This window comes from Copadichromis virginalis, linkage group LG4 (assembly GCF_057382275.1).
Source record: "Copadichromis virginalis isolate Kocher_CV1m ecotype Utaka linkage group LG4, C_Virginalis_male_GT1.1, whole genome shotgun sequence".
NCBI lineage: Eukaryota > Metazoa > Chordata > Actinopteri > Cichliformes > Cichlidae > Copadichromis > Copadichromis virginalis.
Window position 1 is genome coordinate 14640010 of NC_140621.1, and position 21100 is coordinate 14661109.

General features: G+C 41.0%; 1 protein-coding gene across 1 annotated transcript in view; it reads right to left on the minus strand.

Moving 5' to 3' along the window:
• Positions 1 to 19244: 19244 nt before the first annotated feature.
• Positions 19245 to 21100, minus strand: part of cacng3b (calcium channel, voltage-dependent, gamma subunit 3b) — a 36583-nt gene continuing 34727 nt past the window's right edge. The window contains exon 5 of the mRNA XM_085453755.1: positions 19245 to 19864. Coding sequence (XP_085309881.1) covers positions 19353 to 19864 — 512 coding nt within the window. The 3' untranslated portion in view covers positions 19245 to 19352. The remainder of the gene's footprint in view (positions 19865 to 21100) is intronic.

Here is a 21100-nt window from a genome sequence, read left to right on the forward strand (position 1 = left end):
AGCAAAAAACAACAACAAGGAAGTAACACAGAGGATGGAATAAAATCACATTATTTATATCAAGTAAGACTACACATCAGGCACCATTGGGTTAGTGTACAGTAATAATCCACTAGAGGGACTCAAAGCACCATTTATGATGCTTTCCTGTTGGCTGAATTTTAGTATGGTGCAGTATGAAGTCAGTCTAAAAGGTTCAGATTTTGACTCATTTGGAGCAACAGTCAAAGTAAAACATGCTTCTTTTTTTGCCCCGTTTTATTTGTATAAGTCTCCTATTTCAGTTAGTCTAATTTCTGTAATTAGTGACTTTTGGGTTTCCGGCTGTTCTTAGTAGATGGTTAGTAGATGTAAATTTTAAGGTGTTTTTGGCCTGACAGCTCCATATTCAATATCCCTTCTTCAGTGCATCCACTATCCTCTTTGCACTCTTTAACTCCAAACCGCTCACCCTGCGATGTCCCTCTGTCTCCCATAGTGCAGCTCCTTCTTCTCTATCAACACTGTTACAGAAAGCATCACATCTGTAGTGCTCTTTTTCAGCCTGAAGCCACTGTTCATTGATCGTGACCCATCATCTAAATCTAGTTTCAAAAACTCTTTCCCATGAAGCTCATTAGCTTTAGCCCTCTGTACAACTCTGCACGTCACCCTTCTTTTTGAATATGAGTACCAGTACACCTTCATTCCTCAGACATCCTCTAAATGCCCAGGATTGTCTTAGAAATTCCATTCTGGTGAAAAAGTCCATTGCCCTGTCCTTCCCCTCCTTTCCCTGTGTTTGCATGGTCCTGGGTTCGCCAGGATTCCCTGTATTAGCTCTGTGATATACCGGTGAGCAGGGTGTTTCCTGCCTCTGGGCCTGTGACAGTTTTTCCCGAATTGGAAAAGCTGTTAAGAAAATGTGTGGATGTACAGGCTCACTGGCTGGTGACTGCAGTTTCATGTTTAGGGTTCAGCTAATCTTTAAAAAAAAATCGAAACTAGTTCTGCAGCACTAACAGCAATGATGTAAATAGGAAGGAGGTGAGGAACCAAGAACTGAGGAAACAAGTATGTCTTAGGAAGCAGGGCCTGTGACATCATCGCCACAGGTTGGTGGCAGGGGACAGCCGTGCACCGACACACAGTGCTGGACTGCAAGCTGATTGGTTGGACTCAGATAAATGAAGGCAGAGAAAGGAGAGATGAGAGAGGAGTGCTTCTGCACTCGGTCCTCTTTCTTCCTTCAGCCTCTCGCTCTGTTCCTTTCTCTCCAGCCTGCTCTGCTCAGAGGAGGGATTTGCCCTATCTTCCCTGGCTTAGCATACCATTGTGAAAGCAGTGGGAGGATGGAGAGATGCAGAAAGAAAAAAGAGGGGGAGAGGATGAAAGGGAAACAGCTGCTGCCTTTAAACTGATGTTCTTCTTATCGTGATATAATACAGGATATGTTCAGTGACTCAGCCATCAAAGAGCTGCTTGGAAACAATTATATCCTCTGCTTTATGTGCGTGTGTGATTATGCATATTTAAATTGTAGGCATATGTTTTATTTAAATATGAATTTGTTTATAGTGTCTGTGTACGGAAATCTATTTCAACTAGAAGAAAAGGAAGCATTAGATGCAATCATCTGCGCCACGACACAAAATTATAGTTAGATACAGTGAATCATCAAAGTATCACAATCAGTACTTTTATTGTTGCTGGAACGCCAGCAGGTTCTAATTTTTCTGTCTGACATACATTATATAGGTTCTTGTCACATGTATAATTATGCGTCTGGTCTATAGTAACCATATGGCCGGTCTGTTTATAGGCTGAGATGAAAAGCTGATTGGTGGATAAGTGAGCACTAATGAGACTGAGTGTGCCACCAGCCCTTGTTGACAGTTTAAACACCACTTCTGCGAATTTGAAAAGTACCGTCATCTCATTGTATTATTTCAGATTATTCCTTTCTGGCCTGGTTGTTTAAGTTAAAGCCTTAGAGCAGTGGTGTCAAACACAAGGTTAGAATCGGCCCTGCAAAGACCCACCAGACAGCTTTGGAAAATGTGAATGAGCGCATATAGATTTTAACCTTTCATAAGCTTTACAGCTTTTCCTATCAATAATGATTTCCCCCCATACTACACTAAAGTAATGAAGTTTCACTGGTCCATCCAACGTAAGATCAATGTGAGCTCTGTGTGGCCCCTGATGTAAAATGAGTTTGACATCCCTGCCTTAGAAGATCCCACTGGTTTGAGCCAGGAAAGCTGTTTGTTGTTGCTTCCAGCTTTTCCTTTATGGAAAACTGTGGTAGATTTCCAAAAGAGATATCTGGCTGAAACCCCTTAAACAATAAATACAGGAGATACCTCAGGTAGGGGTATCAAATGCCTTGTTGATACTAATCAAAGCCAAGCGAAGGCTAGATTTTCTTTGGTTCAAATGTATTAAAATGAATAACACTGGTTTTTGTGATGCCCAACTTGCCTCTTTTGTCTACAGTCCAAATAAATGTAATTACATGTAAACTGTCCATGTCATTTTGCTGCAAAAGTACAATGTAAAATGTTACATTTAATAAAATGTGGTCAAATGAAATTCGTATATTTATAGTACACATTCAGTTTATACCAAGCGTATTTTCCTCATTGGTTAATTATTTGAATAAATAAACCTTTTATCTTATATATTGCAGTTGGATTGTATTCAAACTAATGCTCCATGTTTATTGGTGTAGACGGTTTGATGAGTTTAATAAAATAAAAGGGTCTGAGGATGAAGAATCCTTTTTTGATAGTATAAGTTGTCTTGAAACTGGAAATGCCTTTACCTCAACCCAACAACGACTGTTGCATGGAGTTGGCCACTCACCTGGGCTAATAAACGCAACGCACAAGTCTAAACTAAGCTCGGGTTTCATGACAAAAACACTGCATTGTTAAAATTAATGGATGTGATGAAAAACTGCAAATTACTTGTTTACATAGGAAGGTATGAGTCTTTCTAAGCTATCTGTAATTTTTTATTTCGGGGGATAAGCCCAATGAGGAGTCTCTAAATTGTTCAGCTTTAGCTGGTGAACAGTCCAGAACCTAAAGATTTCTAATTCTCTTTACTAAATTAGGAAAAAAGCAGCAATTATTTGCATTGGTGAATTTCTGATTGTTTCCATGGAGTGAATCCCTTGTTACTCATCTGTTTTCTGTATCCTCACTATAAAAGAGGCCCATGCTTTGTGCCTTATTGCAAATGGAGAGAAAGCATACTCTTTGGACCAAAGTGCAAAAAAAGCACCAGTTTCTTCTTTTTTTGCCATCCTCTTTCGTTCCTTGGTATCATTGATTCTCCTAATCGTCCCTCCACCGATATCTTCAACCGTTGATGCGTTCCTCCCCTCCTCCCCTCCTCCTCTCGCCCTCTTGTCTTTCTGCTTGAGCAGAACTCACAGCTCTGAGCCTTTTTTCACGCTTCAGATGGCCATAGTGTTACTACACTCAAGCAGCACACACACACACACACACACACACACACACACACACACACACACACACACACACGTGAACATATGAGGCTCCACTCTTTGTCAGTGACAATGACTCTGAGTGCTCCTCACTCACAGCTTGACCTTCTCTGAAAGCTGAATCGTCTCTCTCTCGAACTCAACATTTACCCACTCAGTCTGCAGCTGAGCGCGAGTTAAAGCTGGATGCCAGTCTACGAACACTGGACTGACATTACATGACTGAGAAAAGCATTTCAGTGGATTGGTAGCCATTATAGCCACATGGCTCTTGGGATGCTAGTGTCAGGACTCTGATGCTTTACACCAAACTGAACTATCTCAGCATTTACTGGAGGAGTTACAACAACCTTTGTTGCAGGCATGCATCTTTGTGATGATCCCCTGACATATTTCCTCGAGCCACCAGGCTGAAACTTGTAATTTCATTTGGGAAATACTGTAAAACAACCTTTCAAGATAATCTTTTGACTTAATCACTGTCAAAATGTCAATTTAATCAATATTTTTTATTTTAAATCAAGTGTTTGCAAAGCTAATCTTTAAATACAAAGATAATGTCATAGGTAAATCCTCTACAAAGCTGCTTGCCGACTCTTATTATGGGCATATAATTGATATTTTTGAGTTCCAGAGTAACATTTGGAACATGGAACACATTACTATACCTACACCTGTCCAACTGCTTGTTAGCACAAATATCTAATCAGCCAATTACATGGCAGGAACTCAGTGTATCCAGGCATGTCAGCCAGGGCGACCTGCTGACGTTCAAAGCAACCATCAGAATGTGGAAGAAAGGTGATTTAAGTGACTTTGAATGTGACATGGTTGTGTCTTTGTTTCTTCTTCACAGTTTGGGCCCTTAGTACCAACTGAGCATGTCCACCCCTTTATAACCAGTGTACCCAATTTATGATGTTGGTTGTCAATAGGATAACATACCATGTCACAAAACTCAAATCATCTCAAATTGGTTTCTTGAACATGACAATGAGTTCACTGTACTCAAGTGGCCCGGTGTTGCTCCCGGTGTGCTGTATAAAACACAGGATAGAAAATATGAGCTCAAATAACAAGTTTAACAGTGTGGGTTAGGTTAGTTAAATACTCGTCCATGAGTGAATTAACACTCACTCTGTCACTGGATACATGTATCGAGACAGACAAACAGGCAACCAAACAGACAGAGAGATAAATAATTAGGACATCAAAGCTGGCAGCTATTCTCCCTCAGAGCCTCATTCAGTCACAAACAGCTGTTATAGGGGTGCCCAAGTGGGACACAAACATTCACTCACAAACACTCGTACTTGTGTGTGATGTTCGGCACTTGCCTGGAACATTACAAAACAAAAACTTGGTACAGAAACCTTCAGTGTTCAGACAAAAATATATATTTGTCACAAATTTCTGTTTTATTTTTAGGAGGAAAGACACTACTGACTGCCACTGCGCTATGAAATAATCTGATGTGGGGCTCCTGCTGGCAAATGCTCAGTGTCTTTATGGGCTATTAGCATAACGGGGGCATTTTCTGTTATTGGGCTACTGGAGCTGAAGAAAGCAATTACGATAGTAGCATTGTGCTCAGTGGGAGGGTGGGGTTTTAAAACGGAACAATGTGGCAGTGGGGTAAAATAGCTGAGAGGATCACGAAGGAGGAAAAAAACACTGTGCCAAGATGAAAACAGGAAAAAAGAAAATGCAATAATGAAACATAGGTGACGGTCATAAAATCTCTTTGAAACAGAGGAGATGAGCAGCGTGACAGGCTGACAAAAAGGCTCATATGGAGGCAGTTTGGAGGAACAAAAGCAGAGTGGCATTCAATCGTAGTGTGGCACGGAGACTCTCGTAATCCCGTCATCCATTTGAATCGATAAAACCAAGACGTGCAGCGCCATCTCTTGACGTCAGAGTCATGAATATTTATGTGGTGAATCCAAACTCTGTGCTAAAGCCTTCCTCCACGTATTATATACATACTTACTGCCCTCCTTTCAAGTTATATTTAGATGCTATATAATATGACATCTATCAGAAACTAGGGTAAATACACAGCATGCGCTGTAAGTAAAGCACTATATCGTTTCACAGTTGTCAGTCACATTGAAGACACAAGGAAGAAACAAGCATAAGCCACATAAACTTAAAAGGGAGCTTTTATGTTAATTTCCAGCTCCATAATTGAATTCTTTTACAGTAGAATCCATTTTCCAGAATTCATATATGATCTTTATGTAATCTTTGTTTTAGCTCTTCTTTGTTTAAGCTAGCTATCTTCTGATTGACTGCTCTTCACAAACAGAAGGTCTAAACAGAAGATGGGTGGGACTTCTGTGTTCTCAGCAAATGTGCCTGAGACAACTATTTTAGGTATATTCAGGGTTAAAGAGGGATGGAAATATCTGGAACTGTGCTCTTGTGTGTGCTCAGTTAATGAGTTATTAATCTGATAGGGAGGGTAATGAATTTCATTACTAAATGAGGTTATTTTTTTGTGTGGTACAAAAAGGAAGCACTTGCTTAGTAAAAATAAGACGATAATGAGATCCCACTTTCAGCATTCCCCTCTTTCCTTCTCTTCCGTGTAATACGTTCATGGTGCAGAGGTAAAGTTGTGGTTGTGGTAGTTCGCAATCTAGCTAGTGCCACAGAGGAGGAGAGGGTATAAACAGAGTAGCATTTTCACTTTTACTTGCACAAACACTGAACTTATTAATCTGAGAGTTTGACCAGAAAATATGACAGACAAATTACCAAAAACCTGGCCCCCTTCAACGTGCAGTGCTATAAAAGCGAGCTCTACTTAATTTTATAAGAAATACACTTTGTATAACTTGACTTCAAAATAACTCGCAAATACCAGCCGATCAATGTAAATAAGAACTTCTTAATGTTAATTCTTAATGTCTTGCTTGTGCTGAGGCTCCTGGCCTCCAGTGACCCCACAAGGTACATGGTTAGGAAAAGTATGGACTATAGAGAGGACATTTAGCCATTTGAATCAACTGTGTTGGATCAAGGACGCATCTAAAACCTGCAGGACACCCGGCCCTTGAGGCCTGGAGTTTCCTACCCCTGATGTAGCTCATTGAATAGTGTTAAATAAATAATAATAATAATCATTTTTGGGTAATGAAAAAGCATACTTTTAACATGCACAATAAACAAATGTCTTAACCTTTTTGTGTTGACTGTCACGTCTGTTTTTTATAGCCTATAGCACAGTTAAACAACATAAGATAACCCAAAGTGCTTTAAACACGGGCACATTCATGTCCCGAGTACTCATAAAACCCAGTTTCAAAATACATGAAAAGCCCAAAGATGAGTTTTTACCATAGAGTAGAAATCAGTATTTTTTAAAATGTGTTGAGGGTTTGGCAAATTACCCTACATAGGTTTTTATAGGTCATTTATAAGCACATTTAAAAACGACACAGGTTGACCAAAGTGCTGTACAAAGTAAAAAATAAAACAAACACTGTCACGGTTCTGGATCATTTTGACCCAGTTCTTTCAGTTTTTTATATTTTGGTATATTTCTACAGTATTGATTATTATTCTAGATTAAGTTCAGTGTCTGTCTGCCTCCTTGTAAATTGTTTCTTGTTTCCTGTTTTACTTTGGAGGTTCGTGTCTGGTGTCAGTGTGTTCCGGTTACGTTTCCCGTATCGTCAGCTGTGATTTCTCCCAGTGATTTCTCCTCTGCTGTTCATCTGCAACCTGCAAATAAAGCTGTTTACTTTGAGTTCAACTTCGCCTCACTGAATCCTGCATTTTGGGTCCTTCCTCCTTGCCTGCCGGTACACAGCCATGACAAAGAGAACAAAGCAAACACTCAGTCACAATTAAAAGCTAGGGAGTAAAGATGTGTTTTCAGACGAGATTTAAAAATGTCGAGTGTTGGAGAGATCCTAGTTTGAAGAGGCAGACTGTATTAAAGTTTAGTTTAAGATCTGGTCTCCTCTGTGTTTTCGTCTGCCTCTAGGAACAATCAGAAGCAACTTATCAGCTGACTGAAGAGTTCTACTTGGAGTACTTTTTGTTAAAAGATCAGAGAGGTACGAAGGAGCTAATCCATTCAGAGACTTAAAAACAAGCAATAAAATCTTAAAATCAATTCTAGAGCGTACTGGAAGCCAGTGTAAACGAGCCAAGAATGGGGAAATAGGGTGATGGTCACCTGTCAAGAGTTGGGCTGCAGCATTCTGAACAAGGAGCGGAGCCTGGCTGATACCAAAATAAAGACTATTACAGTAATCAAGCCTGGATGAAATAAATGGATGAATCACTTCCTCGAAGTCAACGGATGATTAAATGTTCTTAATTCTCAAATGAAAAAGTGCCATCATTTTTGGCAAAGGGAGTTCTGGACTTTTCCAGATTCCAGATCACCCTTAAGAGAAAAACGAGGGTCAGAAGGTCTATATAGTACAATCTCTGTTTAGCATTAAGGTACAAGAAATTTAATGCTAACCATGATTTAATAATGTCATAGAGGCGGTCTAGCAAAACTTTTAAAGAGCCTATAGAATTATTTTTAAGAGGAAAGTAGATTTGAGAATCATCGACTTAACAGTGAAATGAGATTCCATATTTTCTGAAAACAGAACCTAATGGGAGCATGTAAAGGGAAAAAAAGTACTGGGCCAAGGATAGATCCTTGAGGGACATGCAAGCGGGGTGGATGTGGATGAAGAGCCACCAAACCTGGCAGAAACACTTCTGTCAGTTAAATAAGATCTAAACCATTCAAGTGCAGTGCGTATTTACTAGGTGTTGGATTTATACTAAAATTTGCAGTATCACACAGGACTAACGGACAAACTTTTCTCTTGAAACTTTAGCCATTTAAAAAATAAGTGAAATTAGAAAACTACAATCAGTTAACTAAAGACACTGACTGCATTTCCAGTGCTCAGTGTGAGGAGATGATCTCCTCACACTGAGCACTCCTCAACTTGGAGGTAGAAAATGATTTGCCAAGATGTTCAGGTTCCAGGATCTCAGCCAGTTTCCTCACTGGACTGTCAGCAAGGACCTTCAGGTCTTGCTTGGCTATTATCCTCCCATAGATATACACACACATGTATTCATGCAGTCCTAGAGGAATTTCTCTCTTTTTCACCTTCAGTCACCCCAAACTCTAAAAATCCTCCAGTCACCTAATTAACTTTCTCTCTCCCATTTCCCCTCTCAACTCTCATCTTCCTCCCACCCTTCCTCTTTCTCACCATCATTCAGGCATCTGTGGGGGTGGCTGTAGAGATAAGCAGAGACTTTATCTGTCAGAAAGCCAATTCAGAATGGTTGACACAGCACATCTGATACACATCTCATGTGTCCTGTGTGTGTATGTGTGCGCGTTCAGAGGGGAGTGTGTTACAGAACTGATCAAACTGGCTTACATTAACAATTAAGGCAGTTTGAAATATAAAAAGAGACAACAATTAAAAAATACCAGCCCAGTAAACGTTTTCTTATTGAGCCTTTGTAGACATGTGACCACTAACCACATGGCATTAACTAGTCAGTCATTTTGGACATGTGACAAACACGGGGACAGTGTAGAATAAGTGAATAAGGCCCCCAGTCAAATACCTGTTGTTAGGGAAAAATCTGTATTCCCCAACTGATAGGCAAAAACCTTCTTATGATTACTAGCATACTGCTGCGGTCCTAGTTTGAATGGAACTGACAGACTTGTCTACAACAGCGTCCAGTTACTCTCTGAGCTTTAGTGAAACAGTGTAAAGTGTGAGACTGTTTTCCTTCAAAACCTTTGTAGGTGAATCTCCTCCAGTTTCAGTTTGTGTAACACTTTATCAAGTTGTACTACGGCTAGTATGTAGAGGATATTTGCAGACTAACATGAAAAATGACTGGCAACCATGGCAGTGTGCTAGCAATCAAAGCAATTACAGCTCTTTCTTCATCCAGTGAGAGCCAGCAACCTACACAAACTACTGCCAGCCACCTGGGCAGTACTTGTTTCTCAAGCAACCAGTGACTGTAGCACATGAGAAAATTGAATTGCCGGTTTACATCCATTCAGTAAATTACTGCCATCTTGTGACTGCAATTAGCTTCTGTCAGTAGAAGCTAGCTTAACTTGGAGCCACCGGAATACATAGCTTCTGTCATTTTAGTGGGTGTGACCCATGGACACAGGTTGGATCTTGCCAAGCTGAGTGGCTCGGTTCAAGCATTGTGGATAAGCCTGTTGCCTTGGACATGAGACTAGTTTGATATCACGTGCTTTGGGCAACACGTGTTAGCCAAGACGAGTCAGAGCTTATTATTCATAAAAACTTGACTAATTTGACTAAAAAGAGATTCAGGTGATGGACTGAGGACATAACTCCTATGATTCTGTGTTTGATAAAATGGGCGGTTTGCAGACTCTACCAGTATCTTCACATTAGCGTGTATCAGAAACTAGCTAACCAAATGGTGTAGCTGGGTTGTTCTGAGCTCATAGAAAAGCTATTTGTTTGGGTGGGGGTGTAGAAGGTTTATGACACAGGATAGCCAGCCTATAAACATCTGACTTTTAAAATCACTGTGGATTAAACAGAGTATAGCCTTAAACATCTGCAAGTTTCTAAAAGTAATAACGTTTCACAATTCCTTATCCAGGGTGTAGTGGAGAGACGTAAAGACGTCTATGCTGACTGCACGATGCAGGACGCTGTCAGCATATATAACACAATAAAAGACAAGCAGCATGAAACAGTGTTTTTGAAGCTGATCCAATTTGTTTTGTTGGTGTTTTAAACATTATCGGCTTCCTTTCTGTAAAAACCACATTAGTGTCCGTGTGGGGGAGAAAGAACAGGATGTAGCAGCAAATCACAGTCACATGGTACACAGTCGAAAACAAAATGAACTCACCACAGGCACTTTGAAAAGGTGACTCTTTATTTTCTAATATTATGATGTATATAATATCCTTCATATAGGTAATCATATTTATACCACGTAAGTAAAAGTGTGCTTTTAATCACAGCATGTGTCCGTGTCAGACTGCTGTTAGTTGGAGGTTTACATTATAAAGTATACAGTGAAAATGGCTGGCATCTGTGTGTACGTGTGTGTGTTTGTTGGCATGTGTGTGTGTGTGTGTGTGTGTGTGTGTGTGTGTGTGTGTGTGTGTGTGAGAATGATGCAGTCAGTGTTCCTGTGTATAGAAAGACAAATGTGAGTGCCAGCATGTTTCTGCATGCATGTGTGTGTGTATATTTGTTTGTAGAGGACTAATTATCTCATGATAGGGCTCAGAGGTATGGAGCAAGATAAAAAGCTGCCCGCTGACACTGATTTACACAATCTTTAACACTTAAACCTATTACCATCATGCTTTTAGTGTTACTTTTTATGCTACTTGAAGTTTCAGCTGTACATTTGACTTTATACTTTCATGACTGCTGCAAGAAAACACCCAAAATCTCCAGTGTTAACCCTAAAGACACACAGAGTAACAGCTGATTGTTACTAGTCCTCCTTATAGTTATCAACTGCTTCATCTTGAAGCAAAATGCTACAATGCCTCTAAGATACACTCCCTGAAAACAACTTTATGCTGGCCACCGCTGTACTCACAATATACATATGAACAGACAATATTTCTGGATTGTTTGCTCTGTCTTTGTGGCAAATTTTGTTGCTCTGTTCAGAAATTAATAAACTAACTGACAAATCCATAAGAAATAAAATAAAATATCAGACTCTAATCCTGAGTTTGTGCTCTGGCATTTTTTTCTAACAGTCCTCGGGTCAGTTTGAAATGGATAAAGTCAGGTTACATTTATTTACCACCAAAAACTGTCGGTGTATCTCAGTTCAGACACTTCCATCTGCTTACCAGCGTAATGTGAGGATGCTAGTGTTGCTAGTGGTTTAATCCCTGGTTTGATTCCGGGAGGAGACACATGTCCCTTATGGGGTTTGATTAGGAAAGGGAGCTGGCATAAAAATAAAAATCTACCCACTGTGGGCGACCCCTGTGAATAAAAGAGCAGCTGAAAGTAACTTCTTCTTTTTAGAGTTGTATCAAAAATACTGGATCGCTAGCTGCTGCTTTTTTAGTCTCTGTCTTTCTGTAATAATAAATTCTTCAGATTCTTCTACAGAATTCAAGAAGTTAACAAAACACTAAAACATGCCACAACAAGTGCAATATCTGTTAATTAATACTGGTGTGTGTGCTAAGTACACAGGACATAGCTTTCTCACATTAGCTTAAAAGAATTATGGGTCTTTGTGTGAAGCAGGCTAACCAGCATCACGACCGCTACTGGACACGTTTCCACAAAAATGTTTTGCTTAATTTAAACTGTAGGTGTACAGAAATATGTAATTTGAGGCACAGCGCAACAGTTTACGGCTATGCTAGCCACTTTCTGCGGGGTTTTTGTTGACATCTTGGAGATGCTAACTATGTCTGCTTGAGTATTTCTTTACATTCTTGTAAGACTTTCATGTGACACTGAAGTGGTCTGATCTCTGGGTAATGACAGGGACAGAGAGGGACAGAGAGGTGATGGCTGTAACAACCTGACGCATTAAGTCCAGGGTGCAGCAAAGGAGGCAGATTTTAGATGTACAAATGGCTTTTTAAAAGGTTACGGTTATACTAGTCTGTGGACAAGGAGAAGACATGTGCATTGAAATACTATTTTTACTTCACCTCTATTTTACGTCCTGTATATGGTTTGCTGGGTATTTTACTTGTGTAACAAATAACTTACTTAATCTTGAAAGATGAAGCAAATATCATAGCAACTGTTGATTTAATGTTTTTTACAGTCTGAAATAAAGTAGTGCTAACTAGCTTTGCCAATCACAGAGTTATGCAGCAAACGTGGCAAAAAGCCCACAGCCAGTGCACTGTCACACTGGTTTCATACACTGAGTAGCCTGACTCTACCCATTACAACATGGCTCAGTAAAAACTCAAGGGCAATTTAGACTCTATGGTGCGTGGCTTTCTCATAGAGAAACCTGTGTAGTAATCCAATACAAGTATGTCACATTAAGTGTTGTAGATATTTCCCTGCGAGTCTTCTGTAAATCTCAGTAAAAACAGTCACGATCTTTTCGTTTAAGGGCACAGTCTGATTTCACTTGTTCAGGAAGAGAAAAACATGTTTTGTTGCTACTTTCAAAAGAAATTTAAGCAAGAAGGAGCCTGAATATTCCTGATGCAGAGCGAAACTCTCCAAGCTTGGTAAAACACGATACCGTTTTGGGCCTTTCATCCTTGGTCAGTCAACCGTGCCAACCACAAATATATTCTGTAAACTACGTAAACAGCACTGTCTGAATGCAGGGCTTGAGGCAAAACCGTTAAAAGCACATTTTAATCGCTCTGTATTCCCTGTCAAAATAATTCATGTGAAATATAGGACAGGTACAAAATCTCTCTTCCTAAAAGGCTAAAGGTTGGCACAACCCCCCCCCCCCCCCAAAAAAAAAATAAAACAGGGAAACAGGCCCAATAGCCACCAAGACTGGAATAATTCTTGTAATAATGGTTGCTATTCTTTATCTATCAATAGATTATGTTAAGAAAACTTAAAACAACAACTACCATGTCCGCAATCCATAAACTGCCACCGCCGTCAACAATGCTTGAAGTTAAAGTGAAATCATTTGGGGGAGGGAATCTGGTGAGTGAAACTTCCTAAAGGACACATTTTAAAAAGCCTAACAATTTTACAAGTAAGTCTTTCAGAGCAAGCACAGTTTGTTTTCCCAAATTTATGGGACATTTGGAGGAACAGCAGGCAAAATCAGCTTGTGCTGATTCAGGACCAGGTGTCACTAGGGACTCAATAGATCATAGTCTATCCCCAAGCCCCCTCTGCTGATCCTAAACCAGCTGCACAGACAGAGACGGCAATGTAAGAAAAACAAGATCCAAATTAAAAAGTATAATAAAAAATGTTTCCGCCAGAGCCGACTGAATCCAGAACAGTCCTATTAGCTTGTATGGCTGCGTCTGCTGAGGAATGATCGGGGCAGTTAGCTCTAAAACTGATCCCGGTCCAACCATTAAAGGTCGCGAGGATGCAGAGGAGGTTATACTGGACGCCCCATGGCTGATCTTGGAGCTGTCTGAAGGCAGGACAGGCAGGCACTGGGTGCATGGGTGAGGAGAGGCTAACTGCACACACGCACACAAACACGCACAATGTAAATATTAACACACACAAACATGCAGGCACATAACTCCACCTGTAAGCCCTCCTCACACAGTGACCTTAAATGCGTTAGTGTGTCTTGGTGTGTGTGTTGCGAGTGCAAAGTGTAGAGTGCTTATAGCAAGTGTTTGTCTCTGAACTATTCCTTCAAAACAGTTTTTTTCTGGTCGTCCGTGGTTGATTAGCTGGCTCAGTGTACTGAAGTCCCATCAAGGAGCGACACAACAGCGACGCAGTGGTAACAGTTTGTCATTTTCTTCCAAAGAAACACCAAACATGACACAGTGATAGTTGTTTTTGTTTTTTTTAACCCAGAACAGAACATTTCTCTCTGCGCCACATCGGGCAAAGCTGAAGCTGTGAGCATGTATGTGTGTGTGTGTGTGATCATTAATGAGACTACATCGTTGTGTGCTGTGTTCTTGTGCTCCTATACTCATGAGGACCAATAATCCCAAAGCTTCGAATTCTATTTCAAGTTAAAGTTTAAGTGTGCAAAAGTTTGATTACGCTGTTCGGTCACAACTGATATCAGCTGATTACCTTTGATGATGATGGCATTATTTTGATGAGCTTACATGATGCGGATGTTTATTTCTGTCCAGTTTTGTTTTTGATTCTGCAGCACATCCTAAAGATTGTCAATTATCTTGGATCATCATGCTTGTGCTGTGAGAAAAGAAAGGAATCATTGTTGGTCATTCATTTTAATCACGTCATCAACTGACCCCCATTTCTTGGAGGGGCACATAAGGTTGCTGAACCTAGATCAGACCAACTGAAGAAACCCCAGATGTAAAGTAAAGGCTGGATCTATCTTACCCTGATGCATAAATCACTCTGTAACACGGTAAATCTGGACTCATCAGACCACATGACCTTTTTCCATTCCTCCAGAGTCTGATCTATATGCTTCTGAGCAAACTGAAACCTTTTATTCACTAACTAGCCTCACTAATACATGCTTTTCACAGCTGTTTAGTTCTCTTGTGCGTGTTTAAATACCCTTACTTTTGCTATTAACATAGCCGTGAGTTCTACGATTGGATAACAATCATTCTGGGGGGTTTTCCGACCATATTTTTCCTGGAAGTCGATGCATCATTGTTTCAGGTTTTAAATAATGCATCGGACAGTTCTTAACCCTGTTTTTATTCTTTAATTAACAGTCATTACGTCTTCCAAACTCGTGAAACTGGAGGGTTTACTGATGCTTGTAGCCTGCTATCTGAGGCAGTCTTCTCCTGTGCAAGTGCAAACAACAAAAACTAGCATTGAAGCTTTGGGTAAAAGTCCTCAAAAGTAGAGGAATTTGTATGTATAGCTACTTGGAATGCATGTGTCCGTGTGGTGTGTGTGCGTGTGTGTGCGCTGCAGTGCTGAGTGTCCTGCTGGCAAATTGTAAAGTGACCTCTGGCACCGGTGAGGTGAGGTTTATGTCCATGAGCGATCGTCCGAGTGCTCCACTCCTAATGTCCCTCCTGTCAGAAACTTCAGATGTGATTAAAACAACACAACCTCACAATCACATCAAAGTAGAAAATGAAACTAGAATAATAGAATATTAGAAAGACTACAACCCCTGCTTCCCAACTCCGCCCCCCTGCGATCAACCCTCCCCAGCCCCCGCCCCAATGAATAGATTACTATAATATGTGACAGAGTTTATCATCCTCTGCACAGTGGCACCTTTAGAATAGAATAGAATAATTTTTTTTTACTAATAATATATCAGAGTATCAAAGCTTTATGAAGAAGAGATAGACAGTGGCCTAGTCTCAAAAAGCACCCTGTGCTCTACTGAAGTAAACATCATTACAGCGCGGGCTAATGGGCCCGCGTGCCCTTGTAAGGCGTCTTTTGTGTAGCAGTCGAGTATCCCTACAGAGTATAGAGATTAGGGTGCCATTTGAGACTAAAGCAAATGTAAGCACTGGAAGCAAATGGATATGGCATGCATGGTTTGAATGGTCAACGCTGACATGGCTCATGGATGGCAGTTCTGAACTTCGACCCTAAGCAGACCCCTCGAGGTCTGAGCCGATGAGAGCTACGAAGCTACCGCTACTGTTGAGTCAGTAAATCCTACGCGGATTAGAGTACTTACAACTGCAAACCTAAAGCTAACCTGGAGGTCGTGATACATAGAAAACATCTGGAGTAATATTTGGCACCAGGCATATTTTGCTAATTTATGTTTGAATCTTAAGCAACTGAAATAACTCTTAAATATGCTACCTTTGCTTAAGGCAATAGTCTTCATCTCTAATTACGTCACAAAATTACTCATCTAACCTAAAGTTAAGTCAAAAAAAAGTAGCAGAGTAGAAAAGCGTAGTCTGATTTTCCTCTACTTCAGCTACTCTTTTACACAAAGCGTGCTGTATTAGCGGTTAGCTTGTTCAACAACGATTGTTTCTGTGCAAATGTACTTTGCTTTTTCTCCCCCTCCCTCCCACGTTACACCCTTAAAATGAAATTGCTGCAGTGCTGAGCATAAAAAGCCCTTGTGTGCTCCTGTCCTTTAAAAATTAAAAGCCCTTGCTTGGAGAAAAGTAGGGTTTTTTTCCCCTTTCACAGCCCATGACAAAAGCTGATGCCCCTAGTTGCAGTTGCAAAATTAATATTTACATGTAGAGGACAGTAGCAATGCACGTTTGTCCCTTTAAGCTCCCTTTATGGCGTCGGAGACAGGAGATAAAACAGCAGCATCATAAATTAAACAGTGTGTGCGAGGTTTAAAACATATTTTATTATCAGAGTAATGACTGTCAGAGTAGTAGCTTGACAGTGTCGGGTTGGTGTTGTTTCATGTCGACTTTATACAAAACAGTGCAATGGCTGTTTATGGGAAGGTAAAAGAACAATAACTGAAAAAATAAAAAAAGCATTTTTTTTTCCTCTTTTGAGTTTCACACTTACTTGTTACTCACAGTCCCAGAAACAGGTTGAGAAAAATGGTGTGACTAGATACTCATGCTCAGGTTTCACAACCCTCCCTGTCTCCTCTCTGTAGATTTTATGGCTGTGTTGCCTTTTTTCTCACAGTGTCAAATTCTGTCGCCTCGTGTCGTGAGATAGAAGATTACTGAGTAAAGTGAATAATTCAGCTTGTTTTCTTAATGTTTTAGAATATGCCTCCTTTTACTAAAAGGCTGGAATACTTCAGAATTACACTAGTTGCCACTGCTTACAAATGCACAGATGCAGCATTAGATTGTTGGGAAACCAAGTGGACTGACTGTGTAAATATTAGGCATATAGTAGTAGATCAGGGGCTTTATCACAGTAGTTTTTTGTGCTGCTTTTCCTGCAGAAAAGTAAGGCCATTACACACCGAGCATGTGGCAAAAAACCCAAAATGAAATTCTAGATCTTTCAGATGCGAATTTGTCGTGTTAGGTATATTCCGCATTTTTGCAAAAAACGTCCTCAAAAAAGACGCATCAAGCCACAATGAACTGGTCCTGATGTTTCTAAACAACAAAAGGAAAGAAGCAGAGATTCTGGGTTCATTCAATTCTCACGAGAAGGCAGCAGCAGGGAAAATTTCATGGTTTGATCCAGGAGTTGAATCTTTATCACGACTGCTGTCGTACATATTTCAGGATGTCAGCAAGGCAGTCTGAGCTCTTCCCACATCTGAGGAGGCAGGGAAATTATTTCAGAGTTGACTGACCTGGAGCACCATCTAGCTGTATGTCTGAAAAGAAACAGTACTGTTGCGTTTCAGTATGTTCAGTAAGTGCGTTTTGAGCTACAAGCGCACTTGTAGCCACACGCAGTGGTCTGATTGGTCAGATCTGTTAATTCGAATGCAAAAAAATCTGAAAAAACTGTGCTTGATTCCATAAATGAAATCCAAATTCGTCTTGCAAAATTATGCGGTAGCTGTGAACGCCTGCATTGAGAATAGGCGAGTATTTTTAACAAACAAAATATTGGTGCAAATTTTACATGTCCGGTGTGTAAAGGCCATTAGTCTGAAAGGCGTCCAAACACTGCTGCTCAGTCAGATGCACACAGTGTTCTCCGGTGCCTCGATGCGTGGATCGCAGCAGTATTTGACACTGGTCCTCTTAAGGCTGGAGAGGTGGCAGTGGAGTAAGTAACTAGTTTGTCAGCCAGTGTGTGAGCAGTGGAGATGAAGAGCAATGAGGAGGCTGTGAGTGACTTAAATAAATAATACAATTGGACTATCCTCCAATTCCATCTCCCGCTGCTTAATTTGTGTGCTACATACGAACAGTTTCCTCCTATTGGAGACGTCTACTTTAGCTTGTGTTTACTCCTGCGACTGTAAATCTGACAGGTTTTAATATTAAATCAGAAATGTGTTCACCAAGAGGTAGTGGGCAAACAAACGGTGCTGCCTTAAAGCCTATTCACAGCTCAGTGGTCTCCCCTCCACAGTACCCTGAACCAACAACCTCCAGAAAACCTAACTAGTCTCCAAAAACGCCACCAATGGAAGACAGGAGCTAAATCTAATGGAGAGGATGGGAAGGGTGAGAGGAGGTGTGGAGGTGTGGCTACACAGAAAAAGGTGAGAGGTGACACATGGACGCAGACAGACAGCTTGGCAGACAGACCACCTCTTTTTAGGTTTTAGGTGAAAAAATAAATAAATCAAGAGGTGGCAGAAAAAACAGAAGGAAGCACCAATGGATCTTACGTTACCATCTATAAGAGATTCTTTAGGTTGTTGAGTCAGACCTTTTCTACCCAGCCTGCAACAGCTAATCCACGGTTTCTTCTTTACTCATTGAAACCGCCAGGTAGGTTTAACCACTGACCTGGAATCAGAGCGATGAGGGGAAAATGTGACCAGGGAAGAGCTCAATTCATTTTCAGTTCAGTCGTGAAGCGAGCTTTCCGATCGATCAGTATGAAAGTTTATATACAAAATGTATAGAAAATGATAACTGCTTCCACAAATGCACTGGTTTAAATGGGCAAACCGATCTTCAGTTTATAATTTGAATCTAGCTGAACTGAAAAGGAATCAGAGCCCACGACAAGGTGCTGACGTCTTCACGTTTACTGTAATCAGAGGGTCAGCTGGGAGCTCTAAGGCCGGTCCCCTTCCCTGACCCGACTCTGCTGCTATCCAAAAGGTCAGGAGGACAGAGGTTCACACAAAGTCTGTCACCCCTTCTCCTCAAATTCACATTGTAGTTTTTTTTGTGGCGCTTTTGTTTTTTTTTTGTTGTTTTTTTTTAAAGAGAAGTTGCCCCAAACAGAAAAAACACTTAATATATTTTACATTTCCACTAATTCCCATTTCTCCTGTGAGGAAAAAGCCTGAAAATCAATTTATGAACATAAAACTCATGAACATAAACCGAATGTGCCTTGATATATAAGGAGTTACAAGTATTACTACAGTGATATGTGCTGGGGCTGGGAACAACTTCTCTATTAAAACCAACCCTGCTGCACACACTCTCACAGGGCTCAGGATTCACAGTTCGAAGGCTAAAAGTTCACAGTTCACAGTCAAAGTTTAGCAACCCCCCCCCCCCCTTCCCACCCCATAACCCTGTGTGTCCCCTGCTTTTGCTTGCACTCCCCCCCCCCACATTTCTCATCCTCCTCCTCTTTGATACTCTGATTGGGGCGATATCTGTAGCCAGCACCTCTCAGACAGGTGTGGTTCTGCGGTTGGGGTCCTTGCTGTAGTCTTTAGTGAGCGTGCTGCTCTGGAGGAAATCCCTCTCCGAGTTAAGCAGCCCGCCTAAGCCGCCAACAGGTTTGCTGCCGGCATTGCCGGCCTCTCGTGGGTTCAGCGTGTACATGGGCATCTCGGAGGCGGCGGGCCCTGTGTAGCCACCTTTCCCCAGTGGCGAGGCATCGCGGCTGGGAGCCTCTGAAGAGCGAACGCTGGAGCGGCGCCGGAAACGGTAGCGATAGGAGGGGATGCGGCTAAAGGCGGACTTCTTGATGAGCTCAGTGCGGGACTTGGCCCGGAGCTTGCGGTGCTTCTCAATGAACATGTGCACAGCCAGCACACCCACCATTTCCGCCATAATGAAGGAGAGGGCCCCGAAGTAAAAAGACCAGCCATAGGAGTAGGACTTCTTGCTGTCACTCTGGCCTGGGTCGCCAGAGTTGGCTGAGATATAGACAATAATTCCAATGATGTTACTGAGGCCTGGACAGACATAAAGAAAGAGAAACTGTGAGAGCCACAAACTAACAAAAATAACACAACTACAGTATACTAAGAGACGGTCATGGTACCTGTGTATTGGACCCAAGGTTTAGAGCATTCATGATTATTTCTGGGTTTGTGACCTGATTTATGTTAACTTATTTAGTCATTTGAATATATTATTAGATTTTGTCTTTGTTTCTAGTTCTTGCTTTCTTGGTTGATGAGGTTGGTTCCCTTTCCTGTCCAGCCTGTCCTCGTCTCAGCGTTTCCTTTGTGAAGTCTGTCCTTTCTCCGTGTTTGTTCACTTTTCTCTCGTTGTGTAAACTCTGCATTTCTGTTCCTATTCGTTTTATTTTGACAGACTCTTGTCCTGTGTGTGTTAAATTCAGTTTTCCTTCCACTTGTCTAATTGGTTAGATTCAGTTCAGCTGTGTGTTTTTCCCCAATCTGCCCTCGTCTCCTCTTAAACCCTCAGTTTGCTTGCTTCTTTATTGTGTCCTCCCTTGTGTTGTGTGTCCTGTGTTTCTTCTATAGTTCCTAGTTTGTAAGTCCCTGGCTTTTGCCTTTCCTGAGTTTTGTGTTTTGGTATTTTGATCCTATGAGTTCTAGAAATATTGGGTTCAAAACCTACCTGCTGCCTGATATATCATCTAATGTATTTTTTTTCTTTCAGGCACACAACATAATCAGATTTCACTATTTTGATATGTATAGTTATTTATTTACTTGTTTACCCTCTGCTCAGATAAGCTTTTTTGTGTTGGTGGCGTTCCAACACATGTGGTCAAAAGGGAAGTTGCCCTCGGGTGGACAAACTGTGCCACATCAGCCAGTGTAAATAACCGATACCGCTAGAATAACAAATAGCTGATCGGCCGATAGTTTCAGCCCATCGATTGGTCAGGCTCTAGTGAGCAGTGTGCAGTAATTGAATACTTTAATTTCAAAACCTCAGTAACTGAGGCTCTTCTAAAACACGGTTTGTTGGCTTAAAAAACCCCAACTCTAAAATGTCCCTTCCCTTTATCCTTTACAGCACCGCCAATCAGAGGAAACGAATCAGATCATGTAGACACTCAAACAGGTCCAGTTCCATTTATCTGTTAGTGCATGAACGTTGTAAACAACATGAGCAATTTAGTATCCTAACTTACAACACCACACCCTTTTTTTTAATAGTGATTTTTGTCTGTTAACCTTCATTTATTAAAGCAAGGTGTGTGGTGAAGCTAC